General features: G+C 37.9%; 1 protein-coding gene across 4 annotated transcripts in view; it reads right to left on the minus strand.

The window, feature by feature from the left end:
• The window catches only part of POT1 (protection of telomeres 1), a 56137-nt gene extending 45038 nt beyond the window's left edge, over nt 1–11099 (minus strand). Inside the window, exons 1-5 of one of the 4 annotated variants that reach the window (XM_066318580.1) lie at nt 10879–11099; nt 10019–10097; nt 6505–6638; nt 2362–2434; nt 908–999 (exon numbers count right to left, since the gene is read on the minus strand). In XM_066318580.1, the coding sequence (XP_066174677.1) occupies nt 908–999; nt 2362–2434; nt 6505–6627 (288 nt within the window). In that variant the 5' untranslated portion in view covers nt 6628–6638; nt 10019–10097; nt 10879–11099. Of the gene's footprint in view, nt 1–907; nt 1000–2361; nt 2435–6504; nt 6639–7917; nt 8076–10018; nt 10098–10675 lie in introns of those variants that run through there. The other 3 variants (XM_066318579.1, XM_066318581.1, XM_066318582.1) reach the window with 3 other exon arrangements.
• Between the last annotated feature and the right edge of the window lie 9729 nt (nt 11100–20828).

A 20828-nucleotide genomic window follows, 5' to 3' on the forward strand; every position in this document is an offset into this window, starting at 1 on the left:
CCATCAAAATTCCAAGGAATGGAGAAATCTGTGATTTGCCCAGAGAAGTTGTGAATGCCCCATCACTGAAGTGTTCAGTTGGACAGGGCTTTGGAGCAATCTAATGAGGTGAAGTATGTCCCTGCCCACGTCCCTCCCTGTGGCAGGAGGGTTGGAACTAGCTGGTCTTTAAAGGTGCCTTCCAGCCCAAACCATTCTATGACTTAGTGTGAATTTGTATTGCAAATGAAAAAGCACTAACATGAGCTCATAGTGCATCATGTACCAATTTTACTTTCATATTTGGCTAATAATGAATGTCAGTTAACTGACAGGCAATCTTATAAAAAGACTGAGGTAACTGTTTTTATTTTGTTTTCTTTTCTTTAGTGGTAACATACTGCCTCACAAACTCACAGGCTGACCTGTCTTTTACCTGGAGGTAATAAAACCAAACTTCTATCTCTGACAAAACAAGACGTCAGCACCAAGTCAGTAAAATAAACCCCTTGTATGCACAGTTTTGAATTTTTAATTTTTGTTTTTAAATCTTTTAGTGTAGCTGTCTTTTAAGTGAATTTAATTCTAAAATATACCTTATCAAATGGCAAAACATTCAAAATATGAATGTAAATGGGTGACTTCTCTATTATGCATAGTCACAATTCTCTGCTTGCTAGGTAAACAGCACTGATAAAACGAATTGCTTTATTTCAATATTAGTGTGAGAAAGAATTTACATAAGCAAATCCTTTTTTTTTTCTTTTGTTCCAGTTCATATTTATAGATTTGAAGGGACTGAACAGACTAAAATTTCTAATTTTAGGGATAGGCAGACTAAGACAAGAAAAGAAGTCAACATACATCTGTGAAAAACAATTCCTAAAACAAGAATATATATGCATATGTGTGTTGGTGGTTTTTTTACCCCATTGCGTGTAATTTTTGCACAATCCTCTGCCATTTTTCCATATATTAAAACATTGATGCTGTTGATCTTGGAAGACAAGTTATCTGAATCTAGAGGAAAAAAAGCAAAAGTGATTCCAATCACTATACCTTCACTAAAACAAAACAGCAGTAGAAAGAGATTTACAAAACAATCTGATCAACAGAGTTAAACACTTTTCAATGTACAAACAGGAAACGTGCTAACAACAGGTATATTCAATAATAAAATAGAGTATTTTCAATAAGAGGATTAAAATCTGCCTGTTGTACACCAGTGTACAGTTAAACAGAAATGAAAAAGATTTGCACTTGGGTAATTCAATGTATAGTGTTAGAGAGGAAACAGTATCCAACCACAATAACACAGATCCTACTGTAGAATCTATTATAAACTGAAGATATTCTAGAAGATAGAAATATTAATTAATACTTTTCCAGGAGGACTGATGCAGAATTCGTGTTGCTATTTTAAGAGTTTTCTATTTTTTACTGTTTCCATGATTTAAAAGTGCACACACTTATGTTTCTAAGGAGAATGTGCATAAACTCTCTTCTCCTGAACAGTCACTGAAATCAGCAAGACTCGGGGAGGTTGAGCCCCTCTCTGAGAACCCTGGAGCCAGCAGGGAGACTGACTAAGGTCCCAAAATTTCATTTATTTCTGCTAACAGCAGCCCAAAGCTGTCACCAGGCAGGACCTGCAGAGCCCAGGCCTGCTGCTCACGAGGCTCAGAGGGAGCATGACACAGTTCTCCAGCCACTGTAAGGAATAAACTGAGAATGAAATGGGAGGAAATTAAAGTTCCTGGAATCCAACAGAGCCCTGACAAATTACCTCCTCCACCTTCCTGACTGGAAGGGATGATAAGCTTAAGACTTAAAAAGGAACATATTATTTTTTCGGTATCATTTATGACATGATGAACAACTTATGCCTTTCAAAGTGGTAACCTAGCTACTGGTATTCAAATACTTGAGTAGCCAGGTGAGATGTCCTTTTCTTAAATGCTTAAATTAAAACAGAATGAAACACAAATATTTTGCTGCTAAACAAAATAGTAACCTATATTAAATGTGCCCTTATGTAATATATGCTACATATACTATTTTGTAACTATTCTGTGTGCAATTTTCTTGGTCCTTCTTACAATGAGCAGTTTGAAAATACACTATTAAAACTATACATACAGCTAATACATTTCCAGGCCAGTCTTTTAAAAAGTTATGCAGCTGAAGAAGTCTACTGAAATATAAAGACTCCATTGTTTCCATTAACTCATCTGGCATAAGTTTAAGATAAATTTTTTATTTTTTAAAAAATGAACAGTTTTAGAGAGAATTTTAAATCTAACATCCTACTGAACACTATACAAAAGCAGGAACTACTGATGTTGTAACCATAGATTTAAAATGTATACTTAAACGTAGTACCTTGGAGAACAATCTTGAAAAAGTCTGTTCCATCTCCGAGTTTTGTTAATGGGGAGGAAAAAGTCACTATTCCCTAAAAAGTAAAAAATAGAATAAAATGTTGTAAACTAAGACTGTATGCCTCACTTACTGAAATACTGATAACAGCTAAAACATCTGTAAGATAAAAAAGGCAGAATTTAAGGAACAAGCACAAATTGCCATCTACATTTTTCACAAAAAAAAAAAACCCAACTGCTATAGACAGCATTAAAAAGCAACATTCTTGAGATATAACAAATAAGTATTACATGTGAATACAATTTAGATGCTACTGACTAGATGATAAACAATAAGACAGTAGTTATGGAACTATAAATGTAACTTCTATTAGCTACAAAAATAGCCAAAAAGACTAGAGTTTTAGCACAAAACTTGAAAGGCATCTTTCAGATGATAGTGATCAAAATCTTAAAAGATACAGCAATTTCTCGAAAAATATTGGCAAAGGATTACAACATAAATATCAGAACAAAATTGCAGTAAAGATAAATAATCTTCTGTGAAAAAAATAACACAGCTGTGAGAAGAGTATTACAAAGTTTTGAAACTGTCCTGATTTTGTAATAATACAAATGCTCTAAAAGATGCCATGATTTAACATAACTTAATTCAAAATACTCTTTTCATTGTGATGCTGAAGTTGCAGTGAAGCAAAGTGACGTTAGCATCTCCTTGGAACCAACACATCTAGTTAGAAAGATGTTATCATCAACAGTACCAAAAATGTCAGTCAAGTGTATTCTCTCACAGTATGGCTGATAAAACACTGTAACCTTCTCAACAATGAAACCACTAAAAATGGTTCAACAAAGAAAAATACAAATATTGAAAATAGACTCCGTAAAATGCTTAAAAAACCCTACACAAACAGCCCATGAACAGACTAAAAGGTTTCTTGTAGAAAGAGAGCAGGGTAATATATCTATAAATGCAACATTAAGAGGACAATCAGGTAAATCACAGTGATTTTACAGTACACATACTCAGTGGGAAGATTGACTTAAATGCCAGCAAATGCTTCTTAAACTAAATCAGGATAAAGTACACAGCAGTGAATTGTTACTCTAGAGGCCTTTCAGAGTAAAAATTGTCCTACGTGCTAACTGAGGAGTAATCCACATCAAATTCAATGAGATTTTACTATCTGTTTCATAAAGAAGTAATATTACTCCACAAAACCTCAGTATTATTTACAGACGCTGATTGCCAACATAATTCAATATTTAAGTCCCCTTACAAAACTCATTAGTCTTCTCTATGAAAAGCAGGAACTTACCTGCTAAAATCAGAAAGGTTTCTCACTCATTTTCAAAATTACAGCTTTGTTTAGAATTTCACTATATATATACATACATATACACACAGATATATATATAAAATTATTCATGCTGAGATTGTCTTGACTCATATTCACAGGTAAATAAAAGACTACAGATTTCTTCTTGTAATAAAGTCTTTGCAATGAAATAGTCACCTCAGGAACACTCACCATTTACACATATATTTTTTTCTTCGTAAGAAATTTTGACCTGCACCAACACACTACTTAAAAGTGGAATTCATTGATGCGATAGTGACTCCTTTTTGATCACCTTTACTTTTTATTTTTCCTTTTACATTCTAGAATCTTCCAAAGAGTTTTCAAATTCTGGGACCACATTCTTTGCTATAATGGTCTAGCCCCTCCACTTCCCTTTGTATCCCAAACACCCACACCACAGTCCTCTTCCCCAGGTACTATCCATTTCCTGATACTGCCCCACCGCCTCCTCCACATGCCTCAAACTCTTGACCTTCAAACTTCAAAAGAAAATACCTTGGCAAAACTTGCTCAGATTGACTCTTCCCTCACAAATCTTGCACTGCTTACTGAGTTCAGAAGCAAACTTTTTCTAAAACCTTTCTCATTCCATATGCCATTAGATGCACTCTCAAAGTGACCATGTACAATTCTTCTACTGCACGTCTCCTTCCTTGTAAGGCCTCACTCCCTCAGTTTGGCTCTATAGCTGATTTGGCAGCTGATTTTCAGGTTTGGTTCAGATCTGCCACAGCAAAACCCAGAGGATGAGAAACTAATGTTTCGTTAATAGACATGATGACTGAGTAGGTACAAACATTGCTGGTGCCGTTTTTCCACAACTTTGAAACTTGGAGTTTTCAAAGAGGTGCCAGGAAGACAAAAACATGCAGAAGAATGAAAGGACTGAAGCACACAATTCAGGCAGAAGCATCCCAAATGTTCTTTTGCCAAAACACATTTCATAAAGTCCTCCTCTGCTCTTCCCTCCTTGTCAAAGCAGGACCTGACCCCGATTTTGGCAAGTCTAGAACGACAGTGTGCCAACCACTGAGATAACCTAACATCAGTGCATTCTAAGGTTCACTTCAAGCTCAGCCTGCAGACCTGGATTTTCCTTCACTTTAATGGTGCATTAGCACCAGCTTTATCAGCTCTCAGCTGAGCTGTTTACACCAAGCTGGTTTAGTCACCAACTAATCCTTGTCAGCAGCAGTATGAAGTTCTCTCAAATGTAAGGCAGAAGTCTGAGAAAGTCATTCTACACATTTTCCCTTTCAGAATCAGCTATAGCACTGCATGTAGGCTTTAAATCGTAGTCTGGTAGTAACTGGTCTGCTTTCCAAATGGAAACATTTATTTTGGCAGAAACATTTTCTAATTTATAATGCATTTTTGTCTCCTTCACCACTTCCTTCTGAACAAGAATCGCTGTTCTTCCATGTCAAAGCTGCTTGCAGACACAGCCCTTCAAAGCAGCAAACTCTATATATCATGCAGGTGAACAGGGACAGGAAAACTACACCCTGAGGAATAAACCTTGTTTGCTAGCAGCAGTGGTTATTGATATTTCCATTTCTTCCTTTACAAGATCTGAGGGAGGCTCATTCTCAATCAAATCACCTCCTACACCACTCAACTGCTGCCTGCTTCAAACAGGGCAGATGTGCTCCTTCACTGTGCCAAAGTGCAGCACTCCTGGCATCAGTCTGACACGAGGAATCAGTGCAGAGGGAGAGCAGCAGAAAATTATCCTCTCTCCAGCAACATGGATGGTCTTCTGCCAGCTCCCTTCTCATGAATGGACTCAATCAGAGGGTCACATAAGCACTAGAGTTGGAACTGAGAATATACAGCTGTGGTAGCAAAAATGTTTCTTTCAGATACAAAAAAGCATCAGGATCAATTCAGTTCATATTTTTAAAATGTTTCTGAAATGTTTCAAAGGATTCAAGACAACTTACGTTTTCTTAGAGAACAAGATTGCCTTAATTTTTTCTCCATTTTTAAAAAAATTAACAGATTGAAAGCAAGCCTAGGTTAATCCTGATTTCCTGACACATAAGCATCAGGGATGCCTAAAATCATTCTCAGAGCCACAAACAAAAAAGTTCAACAGGATAAAAAAAGAACATACTCAAGACATGACACTGCATTTTACACAGAATACTTGTTTTAGGAATGAAAAGGTTATTTCTGCATTTCACTAGCATAGCAGGATTATACTTCCAATCCAAAATATATCTGCAATTACCGTCAGATATAAGTGAACACTTGGTAATGATAAAAACCCCCTAATTGTGTCTTGATGCTGGTAGTTGCCACAAACAACACTCTTCATAAAACTGGATATTGCATCATTTTGTACAAAAGGAGAACTACTTTAGAAGCTTTTTAGTTATTCAGAAATCTGATCTTTAACAGGATTGAAGTGCTTATTACTATTTTTTAAAATCAAAATACCACTTAACCTCCCCCAATCCCTCCATTTTCAGCAAAGCATTCTGCATATTAATGTGTTTTTAACTTGGTCCACAGCTCATAAACTCTGAAAAGAGAAACTCCTACAAAATTTTATTCTGGTAAGAGAAAGGGACAGGACTGTGAATCAGTGAAGGCAATAGCAACATGCAGTGAGGTTCAAAAAGGTCATCCTTTTCCTCTGCTTAAAGATATGCAACAGATGAACACAAAGAAACACAGTTGCAGAAAGTCACCAAGTGAGCTGGAATACAAAAGTGCCTTGTTAATGTAATAGGAGCTATTTCAAAGCAAGACAAATATTTTACTGGTCAGTTTACCTGAATGTATTTGTTAGTGTGATCACGGCCTTCTTGCAGATGTTGCAGATTCTCCTTCTGCAAATGGCTGGGCAGTGGAGTCTCAGACTGCCCTTTAATGATCTTCAGCAACTGAACAGGCATAGCTGCTTCACCTAAACAAAAATCATAAAGAGCCCTGAAGCTCCTCCTTTTGTTCAAATTAAGAGTTACTAGAAGTTGCATCTTACTCAGAACGGAAGTATTTACCTATTTCAAAACAAAACAGTTTAATTATGTAAAACTAAGAATTTTCAGAAGGATTGGCCTCATCTCTTGGTACCATAAGTAGCAAGAAGAAAGCAACATTTCCTTGGCAATAGACAACCATCCAAATTACTTGGTTTTTCAAACGTTCCAAACCACTATAAATGGCAATGAAATATTACTTTACTTTTTAATAAATAGAAGCACATATAAATGCAAAGGGTAATGCAAACAGTGTTAATATTTTATGTACAGAAATGCAGATAAAAACCATGCAAAGACTTTGAATAACTCCTGCCCCAGCACTAAGTCATGGACAAACAGTCTCCATATTCAGTTTCTTCCCTATAAGAAAATTTGACTACAAGAAATTAAAACATACATCACTTTAACTTAAAATGAACAAAAGATGCTTATGTACAGATTGAAAAATTTTCTCAATGAATCAAGTAATGAAAACTAATAAAGAAAATAAGATGGGTATCTACAGATGCTAAGCATGGTAGGCACTTGGAACAAGCTAAGAAATGTACGACTGTGTCATTTATGCTCTGCCCTCACTGTGCTGAAAGTCAATGAAATAAATTAACAGTGACTGTTATAATGCTGAAAATAGGGGAGAGGAAGAGTAGTCTATTGCAGTGAAGCTACACTTAAGAGAAATCGAAAAAAAAGTGATCTAGCAATAAGTAGCTATTGCTGTATTTTCTCATTACATTGTCATCTTCTTTCTTCTGGGGGTATCTTAGTCTTAGTGTAATTTTTATTTCAAGTGGGTATCCACAGAAAAGCCACAACATTTTCAATCTTCTGTTTCCAGTAAGTTTTAATGAACTAAGCAAAAAATGCTTTCTATTTTCTTAAAATACAGATTACTGCCACAGCCCTAATTTCAAAGAGTTTTAGCAATTTTTATTCAACAATAAAGAACAGGAAAGAATTTCCTGTAGCTTTGAATGGACATAAAAACTTAGTATTCCACTCAGTAAAAACTTAAACTACATTTCAGTTACAGTTCAAAAGAGCTTTTGCAGTGCTAAGAAGACTGATTTCCTACAAAATATTCAGTTGTAATGAAATGGAATTGGGAAACCATCACAAAATGCAAAGACAGGGAATAAGTTACAAACGTAAATCAACACAGACAGGTGCAGAGAGCAAAATGACACACATTCTTTTAAAAAGTACCTTACTCTTCAGAAAAATCAAAAATCCACCTTATTATTACTCCAGTATTCAAAGATATCAGATTTCACTAATAATTCATGATTATTTCTCCTGTTGTGAGCGACATTTCTTTATCCTTCTCCATTTTCCAGGAAACTCCTCAGTGCTGTTATTCTTGTCTGACAGACGTAAGCAAGAAGTCACAGTCACTCATGACACATCAATAAAACACTCTGGCTGGAGGATGTCTCAGCTGCATACATAGCATGACTAGCTTTTGTTTTTTCCTAGCTTCTAACTCACATGAGGAGGAAGGAGGCAGAAATGAAGCATTATGAACTGACCACAATCCCCATTCTCTGTCCCCTGCACTAGTCAGGGGGAGAAATTGGTAGGGAAATTAGAGTGGAGCTAAGCCCAGAAAATGGGAAAAGTGGGGGAAAGATCTTTAGATTTGCTCTTATTTGTAATTAGCCTACCCTGATTTGATAACCAGTAAGTCAAATTACTTTGCTGAGTCTCTTTTGTCCATGTAAACAGTGAGTGATCTCCCTGTGCCAGCCTGCAAGGTTTTAGCTGTGTTTTCTCTTCCCTGTCCTCCTGAGGGGGATGATAAGAGCAGCTTTGGCAGGCACCTGGCTTCCAGCCAGGGTCAAGACATGACAGCACAGAGCTGGGAGGCACAGCACCAGACAGCCTTCAATTTCTGCCTGAGCAGAAGGAAAAGTAAAAGACTGCTACAAAGGTGCAGATGCTGCTTCTGCTTTGACTAGTGAGGTATTAGAATTTCTGTAAGATGTTACTAACTGAGGCTAAAAACGATGCCTGTATCTGTATGTTTTCAAGCACACAGCACAACAGCACTGTCATTAGCTTACCAGGATTTCAAGCCTCTAGTGAAAAGAGCAACTAGAAGATTTACACAGCTTTCCAGTTCAAAGCATCTACTTCATACTTTATTCTAGCAGACTGAGAAGCTGATCTATTCCACCTAGAAAGAGTCAACCTCAAAGTTAATCAGCAATATTGATCTTCACCTAGCAACAGTCTAATGAGGCAGGGAGATTTGCAATGTAACAGATTAACATTTTTTTTTATCCTGATTCTCTCTGTTACACTACTTGAGCAATTAAAAATAGATTTTTGTTTGTTTTTTTTTATTTTCCCATGAAGATGTCTAAACAATACACAGCATTTTGTTATAAATTAAATCTATGTAAATAACATTCCAGTAGAAAACAACTGGAGTGTTTTTACAGAGCTTAAACTCCTATATATATAAAACTAAGGTCATGTGTTCTAACTGCTAATCACTGAAGTTTTCAGATTCTTGTTCTCAGCAATTAAAAACCAAAGACATGAGTTTTCAGTTCTAAGGGTTATAAATTTTCCAAAACAAACTGATAGGCCACTGGCTTTCAAAATCTACACAAAGATATTATTAGTGCTATCCTTGTGTTTGCAGCTCTTCTGGAAAGCAACTAAGTGAAAATAAGTAAGTCTGTCAAATACCTATGTTGTTCTCAAAAGCCTGACTAACACTGACAGGAATCATTCCAACTTGAGCTGAAGAAGCCTGGAAATGGTGTAAACAGAGCTATGCATTAAAAAAAAAAATAAGAATCCCAAACAAAACCAACTGAGACTGCAAGAAAGGCAGACAGCAACTTGGGACACTCCTTGAAGAGGAGTGAGACACAACACATACACACAGGGGAAGGAAGAAGATTGTGAACAACAAATTCCTTTTGCCTTCCAGTAACTAAATTGACAAAAATATGGAGAGTGAGCAACCAGAGCTCAGCAATTTTAACAAAGAATTGTATGAAATGATGTAGACCGTTTTAAGTAGATTATATACCATATATAGGATGTAACCCACAATTTAACACCCCCAAAGAGAATGCAATATGCATCACTCAAATGAAATATAACACTAAGGATGGCTATGGTCTTAACTCTTCTGTGCTGCTCTGTCCACTAACTAGAAAATTAAGTCCTTTCTCTACTACCAAGAAATACTTCAGTCATACACAAAAATTACATGAAGAGAATAATGTAATTTTGGTAAACAGAAGAGAATAAAACACATGACTGTGTGGACTTCTGAAGGAAACCTCACCAAAGTCTCATGAAGAATGAAGGAATAGCCAAGAGCATCAGCATCTTATTGATGTGTCAGTCACAGTGACCTGCAGCCCCTGTAAACACAAATACTAGTCAGTGCAATATTCGAGCTATTTGTGCAAAAGTTAAAATACTTATTAAACAAGTCATGCTTCATCATAAAAGCACACACATTTGTAGACCCAGCCATACATTCCTAGTATATTTTATGCAACTTTGTCATAAAAATGAACATTTGAGACTTGAAGCGAATAGGCAGCAGAGAACTACCACAAACCCAACTTGTCACAAGACAAAGCTTCTCTCTTAATAAAACCAAGACCATCAGTGAACAAAATGTGTGGCCTGTCTAGAATTTTTTCCAAAGTTTAATTTTGCAATTTATTAGTTCCTTGAGAATTCTCATGAGGGGAGAACATCCTGTCAGATAACTAAAATAGGAGGAGAAATCAAGTCAAGGAAGCATGACACATCTCATTCCCTCAGCTGCAAGGCTTCAGTCTGCTCTTATCTTTTGGGAAGGATGTCCTCGGCTATTCCTACTCTTAATCACACAGGCAACTAGGTTTCTTAAGCAAACAAAATTTCCTTTATTTCAGATTAAAATTTACTCATCTGACATTGCGCAAAAGAGACTACAATCGAACATTACCTGAGGAAAAGGGATTCTTACACAGCCATCATTATTTCAACAGCACTTCAGCTCTAGAAAACAGCAACCCACTGCAAAGCAGCGGCCTCAAGAGGACGGGGATACTCTGCAGAGCCCACACGACACAGGGTAAGAAATAATCACTTCAGCAAGTAAATCCACGCGTTACAAGGAGCCGAGAGCTTTAAAACCAAGACCATTACCAACAAAACTGCCCTTTCGGTCTACTCAGTGCCCGGAATAACACTTCCAAAGCCGCGGAGCGCTGTGCGGAGAACTCAGCTCTCGGAGCAGAGCCCCGTGTGCAGGGCAGTGCGGGACCGAGGGAAGCACAGCCGGGCCCGCAGAGCCACCGCTCCCCGTTTGTCCCCGTTTGTCTTTGTCCCCGTTTGTCCCTGTCTGTCCCTGTTTGTCCCTGTCCCCCCCTGTCCCCGTCTGTCCCCGTTTGTCCCCGTTTGTCCCGCTCCCGTCCCGCCGCGGCCTGCGCCACTTCCGCCCGCCCCGCGCGCGGCCGCGCACTGCGCATGCCCGGGCGGTGTGCGCATGCGCTGTGCTGGACTCGGGCACGGCCGGGCTGAGGGGACAGGGACAGGGAACGGGAATGGGGACAGGGACAGGGGACAGGGACAGGGAACAGGGACAGGGAACGGGGCTGGGAGAGGGACAGGGAAGAGGGACAGGGGACAGGGACAGGGAACGGGAATGGGGCTGGGAGAGGGACAGGGAACAGGGGCAGGGAACGGGAACGGGAATGGGGCTGGGAGAGGGACAGGGAACAGGGACAGGGGACAGGGACAGGGAACGGGAATGGGGCTGGGAGAGGGACAGGGAACGGGGACAGGGAACGGGAATGGGGCTGGGAGAGGGACTGGGAACAGGGACAGGGAACAGGGACAGGGAACGGGAATGGGGCTGGGACAGGGGACAGGGAACGGGAATGGGGCTGGGAGAGGGACAGGGAACAGGGACAGAGACAGGGGACAGGGAACGGGGTTGGGAGAGGGACAGGGGACAGGGACAGGGAACAGGGAACGGGGCTGGGAGAGGGACAGGGGACAGGGACAGGGGGCAGAGACAGGGAACGGGAATGGGGCTGGGAGAGGGACAGGGAACAGGGACAGGGGACAGGGACAGGGACAGGGGACAGGGACAGGGACAGGGAACGGGACTGGGAGAGGGACTGGGACTGGGACAGCAGGGACAGGGAACGGGGACTGAGGCTGGGAAATGGGGCAGAGATAGGGGACAGGGATAGGGGCAGGGACCGGGATAAGGCATGGGATAGGGACCAGGGAAGAGGGACAGGGATAGGGACAGGGATAGGGACCAGGGAAGAGGGACAGGGATAGGGACAGGGATAGGGATAGGGACAGGGATAGGGACAGGGATAGGGATAGGGATAGGGAACAGGGAACGGAGACTGGGACGGGAATGGGAACAGGGACTGGGACAGGGACCGGGACCGGGATGGGAATGGGAACAGGGACTGGGACAGGGGACAGGGACTGGGTCTAGGACTAGGACTGGGACTGGGACTGGGACAGGAAAAGGTACAGGGACGGGAATGGGGACAGGAATAGGGACTGGGATAGGGAACAAGGACAGGGGTGGGAATGGGAACAGGGACTGGGACAGGGACGGGAACTGGGACTGGGTCTGGGACAGGGATGGGACAGGGACGGGAATAGGGGTGGGAATGGGAACAGGGACCGGACTGGGGCTGGGACAAGGGTGGGAATGGGAAGAGGGGCTGGGACAGGGCAGGGAATGGGAACAGGGACTGGGACTGGGACAGGGGTGGGAATGGGAACAAGGACAGGGACAGGAATGGGAACAGAGACGGGCTTGAGCCCACTGAGGCTTTTCTCTTTTCTCTTTTCGTTCCGCTTTTTCATGTCTGTAAAAGATCTGCTTAGCAGTTAAAACTACGGCAAAGTGAAACCCATGGAAGGCTTATACATTATAGGGGAATTAAGTTAAAATCATTTGGAAATATAAAGTTGCACTTCAAGTTAATTTAAATGGTTACTTGATCTTCTCTCCTTTTTGATGTTTCTTTCTCCAGTTACTTTTTTTATTATTATTTACTACTAAATTTCTTCTATAAAGTAATCTTAAACCTAGAAGAAATGGAGTTTTTTATGTCCTGTCCTGTATATAATCAAAAGAGGGGAAAAAAAATAAACTAGAATTTTGATAGCAGAATCCCCCAATTTTATATGTACACAAAACAATAATTGGCTCTGCCAGAAATCTAGCCTGAAGTCTGTTTTTCTTTAATTTTTAATACTGTTAATGTTTAATACTGGCACATGCCAAGGTCCCATTTGCAGTGCTTGCCAATTCAAAATTACAGCGTTCATGGCTCAGCATTGCAGCAGTGACACTTCTTCCTTTGGAGACTGCAGCTTTTTTGTCTCCAGTACCTCAGAGATCCATCTGCTGCCAGTCTTTGCTCTCTCACTTTTCCTTTCCCTTGAAAATCTGGGACAGCTTTCTTTTTCTTGTTTCTCATCACTTAGTGATTTTTAAAAAATCCCACTGGAAACAATTTTCTCCTGTCTCCACCTTCGACTCATTTCCTTCACAACCCTCCTCCTATTTTGGAGCTCTTTTAGTGACGTCTCTGGAGTGTTTTATAGTTACACTTAGAATTCAAATCCAATTCAAAAAATGAAGCTTGGATCCATCCATGTTCAGGAGGCCTCTGGAGGAGCATCTATGCTTTGTACTCATTTTCAGCATTGACAACCTTTTCTGGAACAGGCTTCTTTCCTTTGATCATCACAGTTCTCAATAAATTTTAATCCTGTACCTTCCATAGGGTACTGATGTACCGTGCTTGATTATGAACAAAAATATGATTAGGGCCTTGTTATACAGGTGTAATAAAAGTAGCCCACAGTCAGAGTTAAGACAGAGCTGGGAATTTAAACTCAGCTGCTTACATGGAGGACTAATGATCTGCTGTTTGAAAAGCCAGTTATAGCAAATAGGCTGAGAATGTTACTGTGATTTATCCTCATCCTTTTCCATCAAAAGATTCTGAGAAATTAAGCTTATCTTTAAGCTATTAAGTTCTGTCCAACAAGCAGAACCATTCCATTTCTGGTGGAATATTGTCTGTCTTCTCTTATGACCTCTATTTTTAAATCTACATTTTGAAAACAATGGGTTTTCAATGTAGAAAACAATAGGAAAAAATTCATCAGCAAGAAAAAGTTGATCGAGTGGTAAAGGATACATTCAGGAATTAAACATTTTTGGACCCTTGTGTCATTAAGTGAAAAAAAAAAAAAAAAAAAAAAAGGATAATTTGAAACAATACAACGAGGAAATTGTGCTTTAACCCACTGATGCAATTCTCTTGTCTTTATTCCATGTCTGTAAAAGATCTGTTTAGCAATTAAAATTACAGTGAAGTGAAATCATAGAAAGCTTATACATTATTGGTGAATTAAATTAAAATCATTTGGAAACATCAAATTGCACTCCAGATTAATTTAAATGGCTACTTGATCATCTTTTACTTCTCTCTGCTTTTGCTGCTTCTGTTTCCAGTTACTTTTTCTAAATTTGCTATTCAATACTTTCTATAGAGTAATCCTAAACCTAGAAGAATTGGAGTATTTTATGTCCTGTCCTGTATATATTAAAAAAAAAACAAAAACCAAAAACCAAACAAAACAACAACAACAACAAAAACCACACCAAAACCAAAACTGAGGAAAAGCTGTATATAAGCAAAATTTTGATTTTGATAAAAAATACCCTAGTTTTATGTCTCAACAAAACAATTGGTTCTGCCAGAAATTTAGCCTGAAGTCTGTTTATCTTTAATTTTAACCTTTTTTTTTTTTTTTTTTTTTGTGGTAGTTACTTACCTCTTCAGTTACTAGTTTTAATTCAAGAAATTTTATGAGAATTTAGATGACTTACTTCAGAAGGTGATTTTTAATGTTCCAGTAAGTGGGTGCATTCTCATGCTAACTGCAGTAATCTTGAAACGTGCTATAATTTATATGTATCATAATAGAAAACAGTATCTCTGCAGAGGAAAAAAAGAATCACCAAAGCCATAATTCTGATCTTAATGTTGGTTTGCTTTGTGGCTTTTAATAAACTGCTTGTGCTGCAAAACAAAAAATCCATTAATAGGTAAGATGGTAGCCTTATTTCTTGAATCCATGTTTTGATGTGGGGTCCACGTGTAAGTTACACGTGCTCTTAACCACTTCAGGAATCCTTAGAAATCCCCAAATGCAACTGAAATTCTGATCTCACTGAAAATAATAAAAGCTTTCCACCCACTTGAGCAAGACCAAAAGGTCACCCTGTGCATCAAAATTGTATGTAATATGAGACATTGAATCAAAGCTTTCAGGAATAGGAGCCTTATGCATTAAATCAATTCCTAGTCACAGGAGCTTCTGAAGACTGTTCTCTTAATGAAGCAAGAACTAGATAAGGGTTTTGGAAACTAGCCTCGAGTTCATGGGTTGTTTCTTTTTAAAAAAACAAAAGACCAGAAAACCAACCCTAAAACCCCAAATAACCTCCAAAAAAACTGGGCAAGTTTTTCAAGTGTGTTTTTCCAGACAGACACTGCAGTTCCAGTCAACTCCTTAAGCAATATTGAAAATTCTATCTCTTTAATCTTATTTTCCTTGAATATCTTAGTAAACAGTAGCAAAAGAATTGTCCTATAGGAATACAGGCTGTTTTCATTAGCAGCTGCCTTAGTATAATGTTTTCCAAGTTCAGCATGAGACATTTCACAAATGCAGCCCTTTCTACCCTTTCACTTGCTTTGCTTTGCTTTGATGATAACACTTGATTTTTACTTGAACTTTTATGGATACTGGCCAAATTCAGGCAGAGATCCTTTGCAGTACCGCTGAAATTGTGTGTTGCTTGCTAGAATTAATAGGATAAGAGAAGTCAAAAATCCAGATCTATTAAAATTACATAAATTATTACAGTATAAATGTTTAACAATTTCTAGATGATTTCCAGGAATGAATTTTGATTAATTGCATCTTTATAGAAATAGTTAATGTACAGTCACTCAGTAAGAAATCATAGGACTATTGAATGCTTCTCATTACAAAGTACTGTGCTTAAAGGATTTTCCTTCTGTAAAGGACAGTCACATCCATTAGTTGTTGTAACTGCTGGGAAATCTGAAATGCAAAGACCAGAATTAGAGTATTTTGAAACTTAGTATACATGAAGTACTAAAATAAGTAATTCTTTGTTGTTTGTCTTACATTAGTGTTCTGTGTGATTGAAGCTCACTTACATGGGTATAACTTATGTGGGTGTAAAAAATAAATAGAGCATATGTTTATAAGTATTTAATGAATATGTTGTGATAATTTAAGAGCAAGATTTGCAGAGGAGGATAAATCTTTTATTAGACCAAATTGTGTAGGTTATGATTTGTATAAGTTATATGATAGCATAGAACACTTTCACAGACTATTACTGGTATTTCAGTAGCTCAGTCACTCACAAGAAGCTCCCTCATCACAAGAAGCCAGCTTTAAATAACTCACTCATGGAATATTGGGTAAAAAAAAGGCTCATTTTGAGCAGGAGACGATTTTATTCTATATCTAGGAGATAAGGAGAAAGAAATGAGAGAGGATCCAGGGAAGAGCAAGAGATTGAATGTAGGCAAGAGAATGAAGGAAGTCTCCACTAATGTGATGCTGTAGACACATCTGCTTGTGGCAGTTCTGTAGTTCAGCAGCTCTAAAGTGTATCTGAAAATCTCCCAGTTTGCTTGTAAAAGAAGGTGATACGTGATACATGGAGTCTCTTGCAGAGGATTCTTGTGCCAACTGGTGACTTCAAAACTTATTGGGGTTTTGAGCATTATTAAAATAAATACTAAGAAAATATATTAAGTATTTTAAGTTAAATATATATTAAGAATATATTAAGTTAGTGTAAATTTTGGAAGCTGACACAAATTTGTTTGAATTCAATGTTAGTCTTTTCGTTGGTTCTAAAGGTCTCCTATTTATTGAATTATCACAGATACACAGTATCATCACAAGTACTGCAGATTAGTTTTCTGTTTGTGAGTATTAAGTATGCTTCTTTGTTTAAAATGAGAAATTTTTCTTTTCTCAATTTAATACACTCATTAAGTATGTTTGTTCAGTGGTTCTGCTCTTAGCTAATTTTCTTAGCAATAGGATTTTATTTTCTAATAAGGCATCTATCCAAAAACCTTCTGTAGAAATCAACTATGGAAATGTATTATCTCTTTGCATAGTAGTTTTTCTGTATTTCAGTTGAAATACTCACTAGCCCTAAGAATGTTGAAATATTGGTCTTTATTCTAAAGCCTCAGCTCTCTGACTCTCTATAGAAGTTTGTGCTTCTTTCATTGATGCTTATAAGCTTACACTGGCTAAGAAGGCTTCTGCAAATATAAATCTGATTATATAATTTCCCAAAGAGTTGATGTGTTAGTGTGACACATATCCTGCTAGTAAGATAACAGAGAAACCCCTACACTTCAGAAGAACTGGATTTTTTCTTTTGTTGGAAACACAGAAATAAAACCAGGGATGTATTTAGATATTTTGTGAGAAAAGCAGAACATTTATAACTGCAAGATAATTAAAAACAAAGTAGCATCACTGGAGTGTTTAATCTTTTAATGTCAGAACATTTGTTTGTGTATCCATTCATTGCATGTGAATTTGGTTATGTGTGCATCAGTTGTAGACAACAGTGGACAAGAATCCAAGAATATATTTTCAAAAAACTCATTAAAAGAGCTTATTAAAGGGTGCAATTGTGTGAGTGCAGATAAACAGAATATTTCAATAAAAGATATTTATGTGTTACTTGTAAAATAGTAAAGTGTTTCTTCTTCTGTTATTTTCAATAACTGAAGCAATTTCTTTTCTATGACATGTACTTAAACATGAGGTTTTTTTCTTTAGAAATATTCTTTAAATCGATTTCTTTATGAACCAGTTTACCTGGAAAATTCGAGTTCTTCTGTTTCAAGAATGAAAGTCTTTAACTGTGGTTGTTATCACAGGCATCATTTTCCTTACTGTGAAAATCTAGAGGTGCCACCATGAACTGAAATCATTGTATTTAACAATGATGTGGTGAACAAAAGAGCCTGTCTTCACCCCACCAGGTTTGTAGTCAAAATACACCGAGAATATTAAAATTGGATTTAATTAAATATGTAGCGAGCTACTTATGTTGAAACCAAAAAAACATGTCAAGAAGCTTAAGGAGACTTGGAAGAGATGTTACTGGGAGGCCTGTTCCCATTAAGCTATTTAGCTTTCACTTGTGTGATGATGATGATGCCAGTTTTCCAGACATCAGGAGAAAACTTCTGTATATAAAATTAATGATAATTTATTAAAATAGGGACCTTTTGGGATATATAAAATATCCCAAAAGCACAAAACCTATTTATTCTCTTTCTGGAAAATCCTTTAGCTCTTAGGGCTCAATTCTGATAATTCTGTCTTCATTGACTACCGTGGGATTTTCCTTTTTTTTTTCCCCTGTTTTTTTCTCTGTTCACATTTAACACTCAATTCAGCTTTGCATCAGTGTATTTTTTTAATAATACATGTCTTGTGGCTTTCAGTAAAATAAAAGGAAAGTGAAATTAAAATAATACAGAGGATGAAAAGCCTGTGGCTTAAACAGAATTACTTTATGTAGTCACATTAGTCACATTCACCTCCTATCCTGAGATATTCTGAATGTTTTCTAAGAGGTCCTTAATTCAGGTTTTAACTCAAAGGGTCTTATCTTAAGTCCTTTTCAGTACCCTGAAGCTAAAGTGTTGAGTGTCCAATGCTCTTAACTGTTTAGCTTCAGTGTTCTATGAAAAACTGAACAGAAGTTGCTCTACCAGGAATAACAGATCACCTTATTTAAAAATGTTTATAACTTGGAATACTCTTGTCTTCAGTCTTCCAAATGTTTTTGTCTGTTTTCTTGGGTTAGATGATTATTTTTTAAAGCTTCTTTGTTAAGGAAAAACAGAAACAGCGTTTTTTAAAACATGGTAAACACAAACCTTATTTTTCATTTGGAGACAGCTGAAATAGTCAAAGTGAGGCAAAATTTGCCATTTGTTTTTTGACCATGACAGAAATGAAGGCTTCCCTCAGCAACTGCATAGGAGGGAAGAATTAATAAGGGAAGAAAAATTGACCTCCATGTTAGTGTCTAAAAGTTTAGTGATGAGTTTGCATTCATCCTTGCTTCTAGAATTTCTTTATGCCATGGCTTAGGAATGGTACTCCCCAATTCAGTGCCTCCATCTAGACCCTCAAAACCATTTTTGCTTCCCTCACTCCACCATTTTCCCCTTTCCCTCCTCTGCAGGTGGGATGGGGAGGAGGATTGGAGACACAAAAGTCAAAGGTCACGAGTTGCAATAAGAACAGTTTACTAGAAATGGCAATGAAACGAGAAAACAGCAAGAATACTAATGACAGAAAGTACAACAAAAGAAACTATTCCCAAGGAGAAAAAAACCCCAATAACAGACAATACCAGTGGGCTCCCTCTGCCACATTTTTTTATTTTATTAGCAGAGACTTCTATGCCTTGGAAGAGAATCCCTTTCCCTTGCTCCCAGCAATGACATGAGGTGGTAAAGAAAATACACCACCATGTGTCCCAGCCATGTCCCCTTCCAAATACTGCAAAAAATTAACCCTGTTCTGGCCAGAACCAGAACAGCAAGATCACAATCTCACATTTTTTAGAGAGCAGCTGGTGTTGTACTTGATGTTTTATATTCTTGTGGACCTCAATGGGAATTAAGGCCATGTGGGGTCTTGTGGAAATCAGGATTTTTCAGCTGTGTCAAGACCTTATGTAACAGACTGCTGAGCTCTTGAGGGGTACTACATGAGCTCCACTTCCACAGAAACATCAGGGCAGATGTTCAGGCCCTGCAGGATGATGAGAATATCCTGGTATGTTCTTACAACCTTGGCAATAGTCTTGTTGCCCTACTCTGTAAATGACAGCGTGTAGTAAAGCATCTCTTACACCCCCAGCAGGGGCTTCCAAAGAGGGAAAGAGTTTTAGTTATCTTTAGACATGTTAGGAAGTTTAGCTGGAAGATTCTGTAGGTCTCTCATTGTAATTGGCTTGGAGCCAGCACAGAACCATGGATTAGACTTCCAGAATGTAACTCAAAGTTTTGGGCCAAGGGCCAAAAAGCCCACCTAAGCTGTTAAGTACTAATAAGAGAGAACAGAGAAACTCCACACTTTTCAAGGTGTTGTAGCAAGAAGTTTGTCTCTGCGCTGTGCTTGGCTTTGTTTTTGGTTTTTTTGCATTATTTTATTTCTTTATTAAAACCTTTTTGATTTTTCAAGGCACAATCAATCATGCCGTTTTGCTAATTATTATTAGCCATGTTTCTGCCGGGCTGGCCCTCAGAAGTGTGGGTAAAACACATAATAACACACTTAGGAAGTATGATGAATTAAAGACTCTTCAATAATGGCAGATACTGATAATGTCGATTCTTCATTGTCCTACAAAAGTATTTTATTGAATTGAAGAAAATGGTTTAAAAAAAAAGATGCAGTTCAAAAGGGACAAGCCAAAGATATTACACTTTAGCAAAAATAGTCACGGTGTAAATATACAAGGAGAAACAATGGGTCCTTCCTGTTCAGGAGTTCTGATAAGCTGAAGTAATGTGTCATGTTTTTGTTATAAAGCTTGAAGAAAAACCCCAGATCTGTTGGAGGCGTTCTGAAGGATGGCAGTGTGAATGAGGAAAGGCTTAGGAAATGTGACCTCCAAAAATGGATGGAAAGAGTGGGGGTTATTCAGCCTGAAATTTTTCTAATGTGGAGTCATGTGTGTATAAAAAGTATTTTTTAAAAAAAGGATATTTGTCTGTGTGTATGTGTATAGAGAAGAAGAAGTAATGACCTTAAATTCTGTAATGAATAATTTGTATTTGACAATAGAACAGAATTTCTGACTGAAAAAAAATTAATGCTGAGGCATGGAATATTTTTTCTGAGATCTCCATTACTAAATGGATTTTTTTTTTGGCCGGGTTAATAAAATATTTAGTTTAGCTAGATGATTTGTCTCAGAGAAGATGGATAGATAAGTC

Source organism: Sylvia atricapilla, chromosome 5, assembly GCF_009819655.1.
Source record: "Sylvia atricapilla isolate bSylAtr1 chromosome 5, bSylAtr1.pri, whole genome shotgun sequence".
In the NCBI taxonomy this organism is placed as follows: Eukaryota; Metazoa; Chordata; class Aves; order Passeriformes; family Sylviidae; genus Sylvia; species Sylvia atricapilla.